This window comes from Melozone crissalis, unplaced genomic scaffold (genome assembly GCF_028551555.1).
Source record: "Melozone crissalis strain CALT ecotype California unplaced genomic scaffold, PUWL_Pcris_2 ptg000088l_1, whole genome shotgun sequence".
In the NCBI taxonomy this organism is placed as follows: Eukaryota; Metazoa; Chordata; class Aves; order Passeriformes; family Passerellidae; genus Melozone; species Melozone crissalis.
The window spans coordinates 1,319,896-1,336,331 of NW_026535865.1; the positions used below are offsets into that span (position 1 = coordinate 1,319,896).

Sequence of the window (16,436 nt, forward strand, 5' to 3'; positions counted from 1 at the left end):
GCAGGAGCCCTCCCGCTCCCACCCCGGTAATCTCCTCCCGCGGGATTTGCCCCTAAGCTGCTTATTTCTCTCTATTTCTCCCAGGCCTGAACGAACCTAGCCCTGCCCCGGCACGACGCCTCGAGCCTGCTGAGCCGTGGTCTCTGGCACTCTGCCCCTGCACTGCCTGGTGGTGGCCTGGCATGTGGGACTGGCACTGCCCAGGGATGTGGGGCTGGCACTGCCCAGGGATGTGGGATTGGCACTGCTCATGGATGTGGGACTGGCACTGCCCAGGGATGTGGGGCTGGCACTGCCCAGGGATGTGGGATTGGCACTGCCCAGGGATGTGGGGCTGGAACTGCCCAGGGATGTGAGGGTGGCATTGCCATGCCAGGGACGTGCAGCTGGGGCCCACAGTCCCAGTCGTGCTGGGCTGTGAGACCTGCACCCCTTGGCGGAGGCCAGGATGGAGCCCAGCCTCTGTGCATGTCACCTGCACCCCGTCCATGCCCTGGCCCCCAGCAGGACAGGCACGGTGCCAGGGGGCTGCGGTGACAGGGTGGGGCCTCACTGTCCCTCTACAGGGTGTGGGAGCCGGGGCCCTCGGGGCTCAGGTTCTCCTCGGGGGTGTTGACCCATGAGCTCTCCCCCACGCCCCAGCTCCCGGGGGCAGAGGGGCACAGGGGGCTCTGGGCTGGGGAGGGGGGCGCTGCCCACTGCAGGTTGAGCTTGGCGATGAGCGGCCGCCCCACGTTCACCCGCTGCCGCTCCTCCACAAAGTCATCCATGCCCTGGTAGCGGTACTGCAGGCACACGGTGAAGGCCAGCTCCTGCTGCAGGGACAGCAGCACCGTGGGCTCCTGCCCTGGCACGGCCATGGTCACGCCGTGCCCCCGACACCGCTCACCATGGCGCTTACCCGCAGCTTCTGCAAGCCGCAGACCCGGCTGTAGAGGCAGCAGGAGGGGCAGCCGAGGCTCCAGACGGGTGCCAGCGGGCTGCCCAGCTCCTCTGGGCTCTCCTTGTTGGCGCACTTGAGGTCCACATCCAGCTCCTGCCATGACAGCACCCATGTGAAGACCACCACAGCTTCCTCCCTGTTCCCCAGCGTTGCCCTGGTGGGGCTTTGGCAGCTGCTCCCACCTCGGGAATATCAGTGAGCCGGGCCTCACACTTGGTGATGTCCTTGGGGGCAGCCACCACACGCGTGTAGATGATCATAATGTTGGAGAACTCGGCAGCAAAGCCCAGCTGGACGGTGACACCGCAGTCAAAGCAGAGGTGCCGGCTCTCCGGCAGCACTGGGGAGGGGACAGGGAGCACAGGGCTGGGACCTGCAGGGGCTCAGGGCTCGAGCTGTGCCCACAGGTGAGGTGGCCGCTGGGTCCCCCCAGAGCAGGGGTGCTGTTGTTGCTGTCTCCAGGCTGGTGGCTCTGTGCCAGCTGTTTCTCCTCCAGCTGGGAGGAACCCAGCAGATGTTGTTCACAGCCTCTCTCTGTTCCAGATGCCAGCTTGGGACAGGCTGGCTATGACTCACCATGAGCCTTGGCCCACTGCAGGTTCCTGGCAGAGGACTCGTCCTGGCCCGGGGGGCGGATGGGGTCTGTCAGTGCCCGTCTCTCTGAGAGGTTGCTGCGGAGCTCCAGGGCCTGCCGGCCCCGCGTGATCTCCAGAGTGCCCATGTCTGCGGGGGCACAGGGGGTTGGCAGGGGCCCCCAGGGGGGTCACTGTTCCCCACTGCTCCTCACTTACCCTCGGCCACCTTGTCCAGCAGCACCGTGATCTTCTCATCCTCCAGCAGCCAGCGCTTGAGGAAGGTGACGAAGATGCCGTTGGAGAGCTCGCCCTGGCTCAGCTCATAGGCTTCAGCATCTGCACACCTGCAGGGACAGGGCAGTGGCTGGATCTGTCATGGGGTCTGGCACTCCCTGGGAATTGGCCCCCAAAGGATGACAGCCCTAAGGAAGCCACAGCTGGGTGCCCAGCTCTTCCTATCACACCATCTGGCCACTGTGTTTGGGACAGGAGAGAATGGCCAGATCCTGGATGCTTAAAGCATCACCAGCCCAAACCTCTGTGCTCTGGAGGAGTCTTGGGGCTTCATGCCAGCAGGTGCTGCCCAAAGCCAAGCAGTGCCATGGGCACCTCCCTGCCCTGTGAGGGACTGGCAGCTGCTGCTTGCCCAACCCCTCCAGCATCAAGGGTGGAGGGATGCAGGCGTGGGGGTCTGAGCCCCTGAGCTGGGCAGGGAGACTCAGCCCCACTGCCTGTGCCAGGGGGATGGTGGGAGGGGACCCACGTGGCATAGCCAAAGACGATGTTGGCCGTGACCTCCAGCGCCCCAACCTGTGGGATGATGTCATCATTGAGGTTCCTGCAAGAGAAGAGAAGCTGGACAGAGTGAGAACCTGTCCCCCTCCCAAAACCCACCCCAAAGCACACCAGACCTTGAGGGCTGCTCTGTACCCCTCTGCCCGCCCACTACAGTGTTTGCTAGCTCACAGGGGCAGAGAAGTCTTGGGGCATTTAGACAAAGACAATGGGTTTAGATGGGACCCTGGGGGTGCCCCACTACCTGCCCCCAGGAGCCACCACCACCAGGTCCCTGTGCTGGCTCTCCCTGAGCGGCAGCTTGTCCCCAGCTGGGTGGCAGGGCCGGGTCACCTCTTGCGGCACATGTCAAGCAGGAAGATGTTGAGGCCGGTGCGGCGCTGCTGCATCTCCTGCAGCACCCGCTGCACGCACAGGCAGTGCTCTGACGTGTAGGCGCTGGGCGCGTCAATGGGCACCATGAAGCTGTTGCCAAAATTTTCATAGCCGTGCCCGGCATAGTAGAGCAAACCTGCTGGGGAAACAGAGGGCAGGTGACATGGTGACATCCCCTGACCTGCCAGCACCTGCGTCTTGCCTGGCCGCACCCCAAGACTCCACCAGCATAAAACCCCCCAGCTCCCCCAGGGCTGGAGCCACCCTGGCGGGTGCTGTCGCACCGTAGACGCCCCTGCCAAGGAGGAGGAGGAACTCATCGACGGCCATCTGCATCTCAGCCTTGCGCAGGTCCAGCAGGGACACCACCTTGAAGTTGAGCTGGCACAGGAGGGCACCGAGGGCGTGAACATCCACGATGGGCGCCTGCAGCTGCTTGTGGTGCAGGTAGTGCATGTTGCCAATCAGCAGCGCCACTTTGTCCGTGGCTGCAAGGACGGGAGAGGGAGGTGTTGTTACACAGTGGGACACACCTGCCTTCCATGCTGCCCACAGAGGTGGCACCCAGCTCTGGCCAGCATCACAGTCCCTGGGTACCAAGGTACCCTATGGCATCCCTGGCTCACTGATCCCTGAACCCTCAGGTTATGGGTAAGGGTTAGGGTTGGGGATTTGGGTTGAGGGTTAAGGTGCTGATCTGCTCTCCTAATTCGCGTTGGGGCTGGGCTGCTGTTTCACTCTTCCAATATGCTGCATCCAAAGCATTCCTGGCCTAGTAAAGCCTTATGGGGTGACAGTGGTGACACTGGCTACACTCAGAGTCCCCCAGGGCCACCAGCCCCTCCTGGGCAGGCTCTTACCATACAGCTGTCCAGGGCTGCCATGCTCTAGGGAGCCTGGGAAGAGAGAAATGCTGTGCCATGGTCCTTCAGTGCCAGGGGAGCGTGGCAGGCAGAGCAGCACAGGCTGCTCCCACCTACCTCCATCCCCCTCCTGCCAGGAGCCTCCAGAGGTGAAGAGCCGTGGGCCTGTGGCAGAGGGGATGTCAGGAACCCTATGCATGACATCACCTCCCAGCATGGGCTGCAGTCCCCCCAAAAGCTGTGCAGCCATGAGGGCTTTGCTGGGAACAGAGCAGGTGGGGGGTCAGAGAGGTTTGTCTGGGGCCCTCACCAATCTCCACATCCACCTCCTGGCTCCACACCTCGTGGAAGAGGTTGAACACGTGGCAGGAGTAGCTGCCCCGCTCGGCCGTTGTCACCAGCTTCACCTGCCAGCAGGGCAGAGTGGGAGGCTGGGGCAGTGTGCCAGACCACGCTGCACTGTGGCACATTGTGCCATGCTGTACCATGCCATGCCGTGCCAGAGGTCCCTCCATACCTGGAGCTGGGGTGCCTGTGCCCCTTCCACGGGGCGCCGGTTCCTGAACCACTGGTACTGGGGCGGGGGGTTGCCGATGGCTCTGCACTCCAGGGCCAGCGTGTCCCCCTCGGCCAGGCGGCACGGCCGCGGCTGCCGCAGGATCTGCAGCCCTGCCATGCTCGGGCAGTAGCCACTGCCTGGGCAAGGGAAGGGTGGGAAATGAGGCACCCAGCCATGGAAGCACTCAGCAGCACTGCTCCAGGCCTCAGGCTCTGCAGCCACAGGCCCTGGCCCCCATGGGTGGCGTGAGGCAGCAGGCATGAGGAGGGCATGTGACTCCTCTGTGGGAACCATCACCCCAGCAAGCCCAGAGACCTTCCCAGCTGAGCCAGGGCCTTGCATGGCAAATGATATCACTCAGGACCCATCCCTGTCCTGATGGGGCAAGAGGTGCCCCGCAGGAGATGTCCCAATAAGGCAAGTGGTGCCCCATACCTGCCAGCCCAGGGACAGAGATCTCAAGACCCACCTGAGCTGGGGCTGCTGCTCTTCTCCACCTGCACGTGAGCCCACCTGGAGAAAGTGAATGTGGCCCCACAGTTCACCCGGCAGATGTACCACTGGCCTGCAGGAGTGGCTGCGTCAATTACCAGCTCTGGGGATGTGGCTCCAGGCACCTACAAGACAGGAGGAGGCCAAGGAGTGATGTGCTCCCTCACCCGTGCATGTCCCTCACCACAGCCAGGGTGTGGGGCCCTGCTCAGTGTGGCACAGTGGGACCTCACCTCCTGCCTCCCACAGAACCACTGGTACATGAGCCCTGGCGGGCCAGTTGCACAGCAGGTCAGGGACACCCGCGTCCCCTCCGCCACCACCTGCGACTCTGGCTGCACCGTGATGCGAATCCCATCCTGGACTGCGGGAGAGGAGAGACCAGTCTGGGCTGGCTGAGTCCCCTGTCCTGCACCACCCCATACCATCCAGTCCCATCCTATCTTGCCCCACTCCCATCCACCACAGATTCTCCTCTCCCAGCCCAGCCCATCCTACCACACCACACACCTCTGTCCTGTCCCAGCCATCTCATCCCACCTTGTCCCATTGGCATATTCAGTGCTTTCCCATCTGCGCATCTCATCTTGTTTCAGCCTATCCCATCCCACTCTGCTCTATCCTACCCTAACCTATCCCATCCTATCCCATGCTGTCCAAATCTGCACTGTCCCATCCAATCAGACCACATCCCATCCTATCTCATCCTGTTGCATCTATCCCATCCCACCCTGCCTACCCAGCACCTCGCAACCAGAGCAAGACCCCCATCAGGAATTGCTGTTCTTCACCCCCATGCCCATTTCCTCTTGCTGAGCCCCTGCCCCCGGTGCTCCCCCGCACCCCCGGTCCCTCTGTCCGTCCGTACCGGCGGAGCTGAGCACCCGGCAGGCCTGTTCGTGCCCCATGCGCTCCAGGCAGCCCAGCAGGTAGCGCAGGGTGCAGTCGCGCTCGGCCAGGAGCTGCAGCAGGCACTGTGTGGGGCTGCCGCGGGGCTCCAGCACCTTCAGCGAGCACATCTCCAGCTCCTCCACGCTGCGAGCGCCCGCAGCCGTCAGAGCCACAGCCCCAGGCCCAGCCCCAGGCCCAAGCACAGACGCAGCCCCAGCCTCCGCCCCAGCCCCAGCCTCGGCCCCAGCTCCAGCCCCAGCCTTGGCCCCAGCCCTGGCCACAGCCCCAAGCACAGCCCCAGCCCCAGCTCTAACCACAGCCCCAGCCCCAGGCACAGCCCCGGCCCCAGCCCCAGCCCCAGCCCCACGCCCAGCCCCGGCCCCGGCCCCGGCCTCGGCTCCAGCCCCTGCCCTAGGCCCGGCCCCGGCCCCGGCCCCAGCCCCAACCCCGGCCCCAGCCCCGGCCCAGCCTCCTCCCTCGGGGCGGATGGAGCCCAGCCCTGGGGGAACCGACCCGTGCGCCCCTGCTCAGCCCCGGCAGAGCTGTGCCCACGGTGACCCGGTCGGGGACAGCCCCCGGCAATGCTCCCCCAGCCCTACCTGCACCTGAAGCGTTTCTCGGCCCCGGCCAGCTCGGCCAGCTTGCGCCAGCCCCGGCCGGCGTTATCCAGCAGCTCACACAGCCGGGCCACCACGTCCTCGCCCAGCGAGCCGATGGGCATGCTCCAGTCCCCCATCGCTCCTGGGGACGCCGAGGGCACCAGCTGTCAGTGGGTGGGTGACGGGGTGCCAGGCCCCCGTGCCCTACCGGAGCCCTCTGGGCACAGGGTGACTCGGGGGAGAGCAATGAGATCCCTGGTGCCAGAGGCCTGAGGAGTTGCTGGGACCTGGCTGGGCAGCGCTGCTGGATCTGGCCACCGGCAGGCCGCCAGGAGTGACACACATTGCCACTCTGCCAGCTGGGTGGCACAGGGGACTCCATTCACCCCCCAGCCTTGGGCAGGGAGGCAGGGCACTTTAGCCTGGCCCCAGGAAAGGGACCTTCATGGGAAGGGGTCCACAGAAGTAGAAGGAGGGGTAGCCCCCGTCACCTTCCCTGTCCTTTCAGGTGACACAGAGGATGGGGCCCCAGTACCCCTCTTCTTCTGGCAGAGGCCCCAGTGGGGCAGCAGCAGCCTCCCCTTGCTGTCAGCAGGCCTCTGCATGGTGGCTCTGGAGCCACCAGGAGGAGCCTACAGAGGGGTCAACATAGGGTACATGGGGGTCTTAGGGCTGGGACTCAGCTCAGCTTGCCCTGAATCCTGGAAAGGTTTGTGTGACACGAACCGTCTGGACGGGGCAGTTCCCTCCCCCTCCCCTCAGGTCCCTTCCCAAGAACGCCCCCCAGAAGGACCCTTGTCCCCAGGACTGAGCTGCCCAGAGCAGCTGGGTGACACTCACCCCAAGCAGGGGGCTCCAAGGCAGAGGACAGGGACCCAGGTGCTCCGTCTGCTCACCTGCTGCTGGATTTGGGATCTGGACACACTGGGAGTGATGAGGGAAGGGTGGGCTGCAGGCCTGTCAGGGATGGGTACTCACCACAGGGTATGACTGAGCCCCATCAGCTCCCAGGCTGTGCACTGACCCCACACAGAGGTTCAGCCCAAAATCTCCCCCAAAATCGCCCCCGCACTGCAGCACAGCACTTCTGCTTCCCTCCCTCTTCCTTCCTGTTGTGCAGCACGTGGGCGCAGAGCTGCCACCCCCCGCCCACAGCCCCAGGGGAGCTGGCACTGCCCGGCCCCGTCACAGGGCACAGCCTGTCACAGGGCACAGCCTGTCACACAGCCTGTCACAGGGCACCTGGGCCACCGCCAGGCCAGGCAGAGGCTGCACTGTCCCTTCCTCGCTGCAGGAACCCACAGGCACCCCTTTTCCCCAGAGCCAAACTCGAGCCCAGAAGGAGCTGCAGGGCAGTGAGTCCAAGGTGGAGGTGAGCTGAGGTGACTGTGGCATCTCTCAGCCAGGTGTGCCCAACACACAACCAGAACCGAGGCCAGGGGATGGGCTTTGCCAGGCTGAAGCTGCTCAAGGAGAAGCAGAGTTAGAGCAGTGAGGCCCCCGTTGTGTGGGGAAGACCCTGCCTTCACTGTCCAGCCCAGCCAAGCCCTGGCATCCCAGCACCACGCCACCATGTCCCTTCCCTCACCCTGCCTGCTGTCCCACAGCACTGCCAAAGCCTGGCCCCTATCCTGCCAGCCCCAGGGAGCACAGGCTGCTCAGGCCCCGAGATCCACTGGCCAGGGACGCAGTGACACAGGTGGGTCATTCCTCACCCCACATCCCCACAGAGCCCTCAGCCCCAGCACTGTGGTACAGCAGCAGGACCCGTGTGCAGTGTGGGCTCTCTGTGTGACCCAAAACCTGAGCTTCTGTACAAACAAACACACTGAGACCTCGTGGCCTGTGCTGCCTCAGCCCTCGGCATGAGCTTGCGAAGGGTCTGGAGTTGTCACAGCCTTTGTAACACATAACAGCCTCACCAGAGATTTATTTTTTATTTACAGCAAGGAAAAGAGACCAAAAGCCAGGGCAGATCCCAGTGCCACTTGTGCTGGCACACAGGGAAGCCCCCAGCTCAGCAGCACCTACAGCTTCTTGCCCTTCTTCAACTTGTTGCGCTGCCATGTGTTGTACTTCCGCAGGCGCCTCCAGTACTCGAGTGAGTCGGGGTCCAGCTCCTCCAGCTTCTTGGGGGGCCCGAGGTGGATCTTAAAGAGCCTGGGGGTGAATGCAGAGGGTGTGAGGCTGTGGGGAGGACGACAAAGGGACAAGCACAGGACAGAGCAATGGACATGAGTGACCAGGATGTGCAGATCCCTCACCCCACATCCACAGTGCACCCACTCCTGTCTCCTGACCCTGGGGAAGGCTTCTGGGTCGCAGAGGGGCAGTCTGCCTCCTCGCAGAACACTTCCCTGTCCCTCTTACACAGCTCTGTGCCCCTGGGATGGCACCTCTGGGACACAGAGGGGAGTGGGGCAGCACGCACCAGTCGGGGTACTCGGACTCGGGCTTCAGGGCCACCTCCGGACCCTCCTTGAAGTAGTTGACCCCCATGGCATGGGTGGCGAGCATGGTGGGGTCGGTGCACACCTCCGGCCCCTTCAACGCCTCCTTCGGCACACCCTTGCCTTTGGACTTGGCGGCTGTGGGGAAAAGGGCAGGGTGAGGTGGGGTGAGGGCAGGGTGAGGGCAGGATGAGGGCAGAGTGAGGGCAGGGTGAGGGCAGGGTGAGGGCAGGATGAGGGCAGAGTGAGGGCAGGGTGAGGGCAGGGTGAGGGCAGGGGGTGTGCCGGGGGTGAAGGACGCAGGCAGGGGAAGGGATGGGGACTCGAGGGCAAGGGCACCGCGGGGCGCTAACAGGGACCGGGGCCGGGTGAGAGTAGGGGGCACGAGGAATGGAGCTGGGCCGGCGGCACCACCGGGGAGGGCCCTGGGAGCGGGACACGGGGCCCGGAGCGTGGGCAGGGCATGGCCAGTACCAAGGGGAGAAGCGCGGGACCGGGGCACGGAGGGACGAGGGGACACACGAGGGGACACACGAGGGGACACACGGGGCCGGGACCGGGACCGGGACCGAGGAGCGGGGGCCGGGGCCGGGGCCGAGGAGCGCGGGCCGAGGCCAGTGCCCGTGCGGGCCTCACCGGGTTTCTTGGCGTAGCCGCGGGCCGGGGCGCGGAGCGCAGCTCCCGCCGCCCGCAGCAGCGCCCGGGCGGCCATGGGCGCGGGGCACGGCGGGACCGGGGCGGGGCCGCGGCCGCGCCTGCGCAGCGCGAACGGAAACGGCGGCGGGACCGTCCCGTCCCGGCCGGAGGCGCCGGTAGTGACCGAGTCCGCCCGGCCCGGGCCCCTCCCGGGCCGCTGGCCCCATGGACACCGGCACCACCATGGACTTCCAGGCGGCCGCGCTCCCTGCCCCCGGCGGCGGCGGCGATGAGAGCGCGGAGCCGCGGGCCATGGACACGGAGGACGGACCGGACGACCCTGGGCGCTGTGGGGGCGGCGGGCGGCCGGAGGAGCCCTCCCGTAGCGCTCCGCAGCCCGGCAGCGGCTCCGGGCCGGAGGGGCCGGGGCCCACCGCAGCCCCGGAGCTCGCGGGGGGCGCGGGCGGACGGACCGAGCTGTGCCGGGGCTCGGGAAGGGCGATGGAAGCGGAGGAGGTGCCCGAGGCGCCGCAGGGCTCTGCCCGCTGGGAGCCCGGTGCCAGCAGCGCCTCTCGGGGCACGGGGCGCCCCCGGAGCCCCAGCAGCGCCGACCCCACGGGCATGGAGCTGGATGAGACCCCCGAGCCCCGCGCCCGCCCCGCACCGGGGGCCGAGTGGGCCGAGGATGTGGAGGACGAACCCTCGGAGATCCAAGGGCTGCTGGCTCAGCTTGAGACCCTCGACCCTAACCTCCGTGACTGCCCGTCCGCCCCAGAGCAGAGCTCGCCATCCCGCTCGGGCGCCGGTGCCCGGCGGGGCCGCGGGCAGTGCCCGGGCCGGTGCCGGCCGTGCCCGCTGCACGTGGCCACGGGCCGGGGCCTGGCGACGCGTCCGTGCTGCCCGCAGCACTCCGGCTGCCACCGGCCCTGTCACGGGCTGCTCTTCGCCGAGGCTGACCGGGAGGACTTGCTGAGCCTCCTGTGCTACGAGGGGGGGCTGCCCGAGGCTGGTGCCGAGACCCCCTTGGCCCACTCCGATGTCCTGGCTGGCACTAACCTGGAGATGCTGCAGGCTCAGGAGGACCCAGCCGCTGTGGAGAAGCCCGAAGGGCTGGGGAGGCCAGAGAGCTCAGAGGAAGAACCTTCTGGCAGCTGGTGTTACGGAGAGGGGCTTTGCGAGGACGATTCTGCCTGCGAGGCTGCTCGGGAAGGTTCCCCGGAGCCGGCGTGGGCAGCGCTGCCTTCCGCTCTGGTGGCCGGGACAGAGCAGCCACCTCAGGGCGCTGTGACCGTGAGTGCACCGTGCCTTGGGCTGCCGTGGGGCAGCAGGAGCCAGGACGTGCCCCTTGGCTCTGGTCCCTCCTGGGGTCTGGGATGGGGGCAAAGGAGAGCCAGGGCCAACTTTGCTCAGGTCTTACAGGGCCTTGCGCTGCGAGATTGCCCATACAAGACCCTCGGTACCAGCTTTGCCCTGAATGCATGCTGGCTGGTTCATGTGTGTCCGGGCCAGAGGCTGGTGGGTCTGAACAGCCCCTCTGGTCCTGGGATCCTGTGCCATCTTCCCCTCCAGCCCCAGGACCCTGTTCTTCTCTGTCCAAACCTGGGACCCTATGCCATTTCCCCCATCCCCAGGGACACTCTGCCTTTGCTGTCTCACTGCTCCAGGGCCAGGCAGGCTGAATCCCTGAGGTCCCAGCCAGAGCCTCACTTGCTCTCTCATTGCTTTGCAGAACAGGGAATCCCCATCATCCTGCCCAGCCTTCAAAGAGGGTGAGTTGCTTTTGTTCTTGAGCAGCAAGAGCATGAGGAGTCCTGCCCCACCTGCTCTGACCCTGAATGGGCATGGTCCGGGGTCCCGGTTAGGGAGGGAAGAGCAGCTCTGCACCCACCCAGAGGGGGTGCACCAGGTTCCACATCGCTTGTTTGAGGGTTTGCTGAGGAAATGGAGGTGTGTCAGGCATCAGGGAGGGGGTATACTTGGGGAAAAGGGTGCCATGTGTTGCCAAGGGAAGGGGGAAGCAGCCCTGGTCCCCCAGGGATGCCAGGTCCCCATGTACCAAGCACTGAGCTGCTTCATTGTGTGTAGGAATGCAGCTAACAAGGCAGCAGGAGTTGGTACCCCCATTTTCAGAGGTGGGGGAGCAGCCTCTGCTCAGTCCCTCCCAACGCCTCAGTTCCAGGCCCTTGTGACCCAGAGGACTTGCTGGATGGTGTGATTTTTGGGGCCAAGTACCTGGGCTCCACGCAGCTGGCCTCGGAGAGGAACCCCCCGACCAGCGTCCGCATGGCGCAGGCGCAGGAGGCCGTGGACAGGATCAAGGTGCAGGAGGGATGGGGGGCATGGCTGCCCCAAGCCTTGCTGCCTGTGGGTGTGGGGCAGCGCCCAGGGTCTGCCTGAGGGCACCTGGCTGTGGGGCTGGGTCCCAGCAGGGTCCTGTGACCTCTCCATCACTCTGCAGGCACCCGAGGGGGAGTCCCAGCCCATGACGGAGGTGGATCTGTTTGTCTCCACACAGAGGATCAAGGTGCTCACTGCTGACACTCAGGTGAGCAGGAACAGCAGTAACCTCGTGTCTCTGTGGCTGCTTCAACATTCCTGTTTGGCCTCAGGCTCTCAGCTTTGCTCCCACGCCAGCAGGGTCTTGCCTAGTGATGGCCTATGGATGAGGACACATGTCTGGGAGGGGACATGTCACTTCATAGCCCTCCTGTGTCATGTCCTTGCCTCTCTCTGTGGCTGCACAAGGCCTCTCATGCGACCTGCACCCTGTGGAGCTGCTGGGAACCCAGACTGAGATCTGGGGAACCCAGGCTAGAAATCTGGAGAGCTCTTTGCCTCAGGATTAGTTTCTGCATTATAGCAAGAGGGAAGAGCTGCCCTGTCCCCTGGCGACACCCAGGGACACAAATGAGTCCTTGATGAAGGATCTGTTTGTACCTTTTGGCACAGACATGGTTTCTGCCCAGCATGTGCTGGGCAGCTGTGCCACATCCCAGCACCGTGGCCAAACCCTTCCTGCTTACAGTGCCAGCAGCTCGCGGTGCCCACATGGTCTGACAGCCCTGAGGGGGCTGAACTCTGCCTGTTCCCTTTGCCAGGAGGCCATGATGGACCACTCCCTGCAGACCATCTCCTACATTGCCGACATTGGCTCCCTCGTGGTGCTCATGGCGCGCCGGAAGCTGCCGCGGCGCTCGGAGGCGGCGGAGGAGAAGCGGCTCTACAAGATGATCTGCCACGTCTTCCACTCGCCTGATGTCAGTGAGGCAGCACACGGGTCCCTGGCGTGGGTGGGCGGCCCTGGGGACCCAGGTCCCATCCCAGTGTAATAACTGGGTGTTCTGGGCTGGGGCTGCAGCAGAGACCCCTCTCTCCCCACTAGGGAGAGACAGAAGCCCAGCCTGAGCATCTCTGTGCCCCACAGAGCCCCAGCGAGCAAAGTGCAGGGGAGGGTTGGCTCCACGCAGGGGCCCATTCCGGCAGGGAAGGAGCCAGGACACCCTGGAGCTCCCAAGCACAGGTCCTGTGCTGGGCACTGCAGGGCACGGGGAGCTGTTGGCTCCAGCCCTGAGGCACAGGCAGGAACAGCCCCTGTGTTTCTGCAGGCCCAGGTGATCGCCCAGGCCATCGGGCAGGCGTTCGGCGTGGCCTACCAGCGCTTCCTGGAGGCCAACAGCATCGACCCCAGCGAGCTGAGCCCGCGGCAGTACAGCCGTGCCCTGCAGGACCAGGAGCAGCACAACACAGAGCTGACCCACTTCTCCCGGCAGGAGAACTGCAAGGACGTAAGAGCTGCTCCAAGGGGTGGGGACAGTGCGGGGAACCCACTGGCACCTCTGTGTCATCCACTCCGTGGCTCCCTGTGCAGCTGAGGTGCTCCCTCCAAAACCAGAGCCCATCCCAGCCAGCTGTGAGTGCAGCTGTGGGCTGGGACAGTGCTCCACGGCTCTGGTGGAGGTTGTGACCAGAACCCCCCTGTTCTCCCCCAAGGTGTGCATCCGGAAGCAGAAGGGGGAGATCTTGGGCATCGCCGTAGTGGAGTCGGGCTGGGGCTCCATCCTGCCCACCGTGGTCATCGCCAACCTGATGCACGGGGGCCCCGCGGAGCGCTCGGGCGAGCTGAGCATCGGGGACCGCCTCATGTCCGTCAACGGCACCAGCCTGGTGGGGCTGCCCCTGGGCACCTGCCAGAGCATCATCCGGGTGAGCCAGGGCAGGGGGACCTCCTGCCTCACCCCACGGGGGAGATGGGGACTGCCCTGAATGACCTGGGGGTGTCTGTGACACCAGGATTCCTTTGGGGCCCCCAGCTTTGGAGACAGGTGTGCCGAGGTCATACCTGTCCTGCAGGCTGTGGCAATTCCTGCTCAGAGGGCTTGGAGGAAGGCAGGGGACAAAGGGACAAAGCTGGGGAGTGTACTTGCTGTGGCCCCGCCTGAAAAGGAGGGTGGAGGAGGAGGAGGGCACCTGTCCTGAAGGGAACCTGTTGCATCATCTACCTCTCAGTAGGATGGGAAGGAGCTGGAAGCAAGGACAGCATATCCTCAGGGGCAGGGATGTCTTGGGCTGGGTTTGTAAGTTCTTGTCCCTGCATTTGCATTTGCAGTATCCCTTTGTGTGCCTCGGTTTCCCCATTGAAAACAAGTTGCTAATCCTCAACCCTCACATGAGCAATGTGGGTGTTGGATGTTGGGTGCTGCTGCCTATTTTCTGTTCCCAACAAACCTCTTCTGTAGAAAAGTAGGATGGATTAACATTTAGGCAATGCAGTTAAATCCACACATGACACTCACCACAGCTGGCTCAGTGATACAGGCTAGAAAGGCTCCTTTTTGCAAGGTTTTAGTTCAGCAGAGTATATCACATATGGCTGAAGGGAACCCAGCAAGAAAGAGCAACCACGTGGTGCAGGCAGCTTAAAAAGGGGAAGGGGTGGGGGGCAGAGCTAAGGGCAGGGCAAAGGGGATTGGTCTCCAGGGGAGGGGGGCAGCCACCAGTGGTACCAAGCCAGTGAGGGGACAGGGAAAGGGGAAACCAGGGGAAGTTGTCAAACAGAAGTCCATGTGGGAGTCTGTCTTTTCCCCCAGGAGGACTGCATCACCCCTCAACCAGTCTGAATAGCTCTGCAAAATCTGACATGCCCCATCCCACCTTCCAGGAGCTGAAGCACCAGACTGAGGTGACACTGAACATTGTGCACTGTCCCCCTGTCACCACGGCTGTCATCCGACGCCCCGACTCCAAGTACCAGCTGGGCTTCTGTGTTGAGAACGGTGTGGTGAGTGCCCGTGGGATGGGAGCTGGGCCAGGCTCTGCTGAGGGACAGGCAGAGCCAGCTGTGTGCAGGGACCAGCGCCCAGCTCCCACACTGCAGGTGCCTGCCCAGGCCGAGGGGTCACAGGGCTCAGCAAAATGCTCCTGACAGCCTTTCTGCAGCACTGCTGGTTGTCTCCCTGTTCTTGGTGCTCTGTAGCTGTTTGCTTTCAGGGTGGTGGCTTCTTCCCGGCTTTTTGGGCATGACCTCAGTGACAGTTGTTGCTGTCCCCTGTGCTGAGCTACTCCCTGCCCTGGGCTCTCGTGTGGCTGTGTTGGGAAGGCAGAGAGGGACATTCCTGGGCTCAGTGGGAGCTGGGTGGATGGCACAGCCCCCTCGCACCCCAACTGGTGCTCCCCCTAGCACTGGAGATGTGGGGCTCTCCTGGCGCCCCAGGGAGCAGCTCAGTCTCTGCAGCCCCAGCCTGAGGGCAGCAGGAGGGCTCAGTTGGGGGATTGAATCAGCTGGGGGACAAAATCCTGGGGGCTGCCCTGGCCCCAGCTCAGCACATTGCGCTGCTGGCAGCAATGCCCAGGAACATCCCTGCCCTCCCTGTGTGCCCAGGGGCTGGAGGAGCTGTGCCGAGAGCCTCCGGGGCTATGAGGGTTTGGAGCAGTGGTGGCAGGGCCGGGCTGAGGGCACAGCCCTGCTCTCACAGCCCTCTACCCCCCCAGATCTGCAGCCTGATGCGCGGGGGCATCGCGGAGCGGGGCGGCATCCGCGTGGGGCACCGCATCATCGAGATCAACGGGCAGAGCGTGGTGGCCACGCCGCACGACAAGATCATCCAGATCCTCACCGAGGCCGTCAGCGAGGTGAGCTGGGCCCCACGGAGCTGCTGGGCTCAGAGCTGTGAGCAGCACCCTCCAGGCCAGGCTGGGGTCTCTAACCTGTGCCTCTCTGCCTAGGTGCACATCAAGACCATGCCAGCCTCCACGTACCGTCTGCTGACAGGGCAGGAGCAGCCCCTCTTCCTCTGAGCCACCGTGCCTGGGGCAGGCAGGACGAGCCCAGGGCTGCAGGGGCAGGACTGGCTCTGCCTTCTGCCCCAGCCCTGCAGCAGAACCCTCAGCAGGGCCTAAGTCTGCACCTCTCTTGTTTTACTCAGGACACAGTGGGACACTGGGGGCTGATACCCAGCCTGAGCAGCACCAAGGCCTGTGGTGCCACGCTTTGGGCACCTCTCCCGCTCCAATTACCTCTCCCCAGCTCAGAGTGCCTGCACAGTGCCTGTCCTGCTGCTGCACAGGGTCCCTCACATTGGCGTTGTGCTTGTGGGAGGGGAGGGGGCCCTGTGTGAAAGCTCCCCCCACCCAGTCACTGACTATTGTACTTTCACACTCACCAACAGTGCCTTTCCCAAGGTGGGGATGGTGGTGGAAGCACAGCTCAACTGCAGAGCACAAGCAGCAGAGCCCCAGAGTAGCACTGACCCCACACAGCCATGTGTGGGTGCACACTGGCACCTCTGGGGGATACCCAGCAACTCCCAGACTCAGCCTTAAGGGCAGAAGCGCTCTTGGCACCTCCTCTACTCCCATGGCTTGGCCAGAGGCTGTTGGGGTGCAAACTCTCCGTTAGACACGTTGCACCAAGCTGGGAATCTGCCTCAGCTTTTCCCTGGTGCTGCCTTGGATCGCTCTGCATGCACAGCCCAGCCCAGAGCCACAGCCCTGGGAGCAGCAGAAGGGAACATGGTATTGCCCAGCCCCACATCCTGGCAGTTTGGGGCTGTGAGCTTTTTTGTGAACAGCTCTCTGGGCCCTCAGGGCTGCAGCAGTGCTGACCTGGCTGTGCCTGTGTGCCTGGTTGCTCTAAAAATAAAAATTTTGGGAAATATGGGAGGCTGCATTTGAGGAGCTGCAGGGGGACTGCAGCAGAGGAGGGAGCACAGGTGCCCCTGCAGTGCCTCATTGTACACAGAGCCACTGGCCAGGGAGGTGC

General features: G+C 64.3%; 3 protein-coding genes across 3 annotated transcripts; 1 reads left to right on the forward strand and 2 right to left on the reverse strand.

Moving 5' to 3' along the window:
• Nucleotides 1–494: 494 nt before the first annotated feature.
• On the reverse strand, nt 495–6,229 carry LOC128946899 (mucosa-associated lymphoid tissue lymphoma translocation protein 1-like). The gene is made up of 16 exons (XM_054290903.1): nt 6,093–6,229; nt 5,471–5,637; nt 4,836–4,966; nt 4,580–4,727; nt 4,069–4,247; nt 3,862–3,958; nt 3,669–3,716; nt 3,549–3,584; nt 2,973–3,176; nt 2,647–2,824; nt 2,282–2,356; nt 1,735–1,862; nt 1,520–1,666; nt 1,126–1,283; nt 902–1,036; nt 495–815 (listed from the first exon to the last, which is right to left on the reverse strand). The coding sequence occupies exons 1-16, from the start codon at nt 6,227–6,229 to the stop codon at nt 561–563; spliced, it is 2,223 nt and encodes a 740-aa protein (XP_054146878.1). The 3' UTR covers nt 495–560.
• Nucleotides 6,230–8,014: 1,785 nt separating this feature from the next.
• On the reverse strand, nt 8,015–9,269 carry MRPL54 (mitochondrial ribosomal protein L54). The gene is made up of 3 exons (XM_054290942.1): nt 9,179–9,269; nt 8,524–8,680; nt 8,015–8,252 (listed from the first exon to the last, which is right to left on the reverse strand). The coding sequence occupies exons 1-3, from the start codon at nt 9,252–9,254 to the stop codon at nt 8,120–8,122; spliced, it is 366 nt and encodes a 121-aa protein (XP_054146917.1). The 5' UTR covers nt 9,255–9,269; the 3' UTR covers nt 8,015–8,119.
• Nucleotides 9,270–9,403: 134 nt separating this feature from the next.
• APBA3 (amyloid beta precursor protein binding family A member 3) lies at nt 9,404–16,294 on the forward strand. The gene is made up of 10 exons (XM_054290868.1): nt 9,404–10,468; nt 10,908–10,947; nt 11,352–11,497; nt 11,637–11,723; nt 12,277–12,435; nt 12,784–12,963; nt 13,169–13,381; nt 14,337–14,456; nt 15,167–15,307; nt 15,401–16,294. The coding sequence occupies exons 1-10, from the start codon at nt 9,404–9,406 to the stop codon at nt 15,470–15,472; spliced, it is 2,223 nt and encodes a 740-aa protein (XP_054146843.1). The 3' UTR covers nt 15,473–16,294.
• Nucleotides 16,295–16,436: the final 142 nt, after the last annotated feature.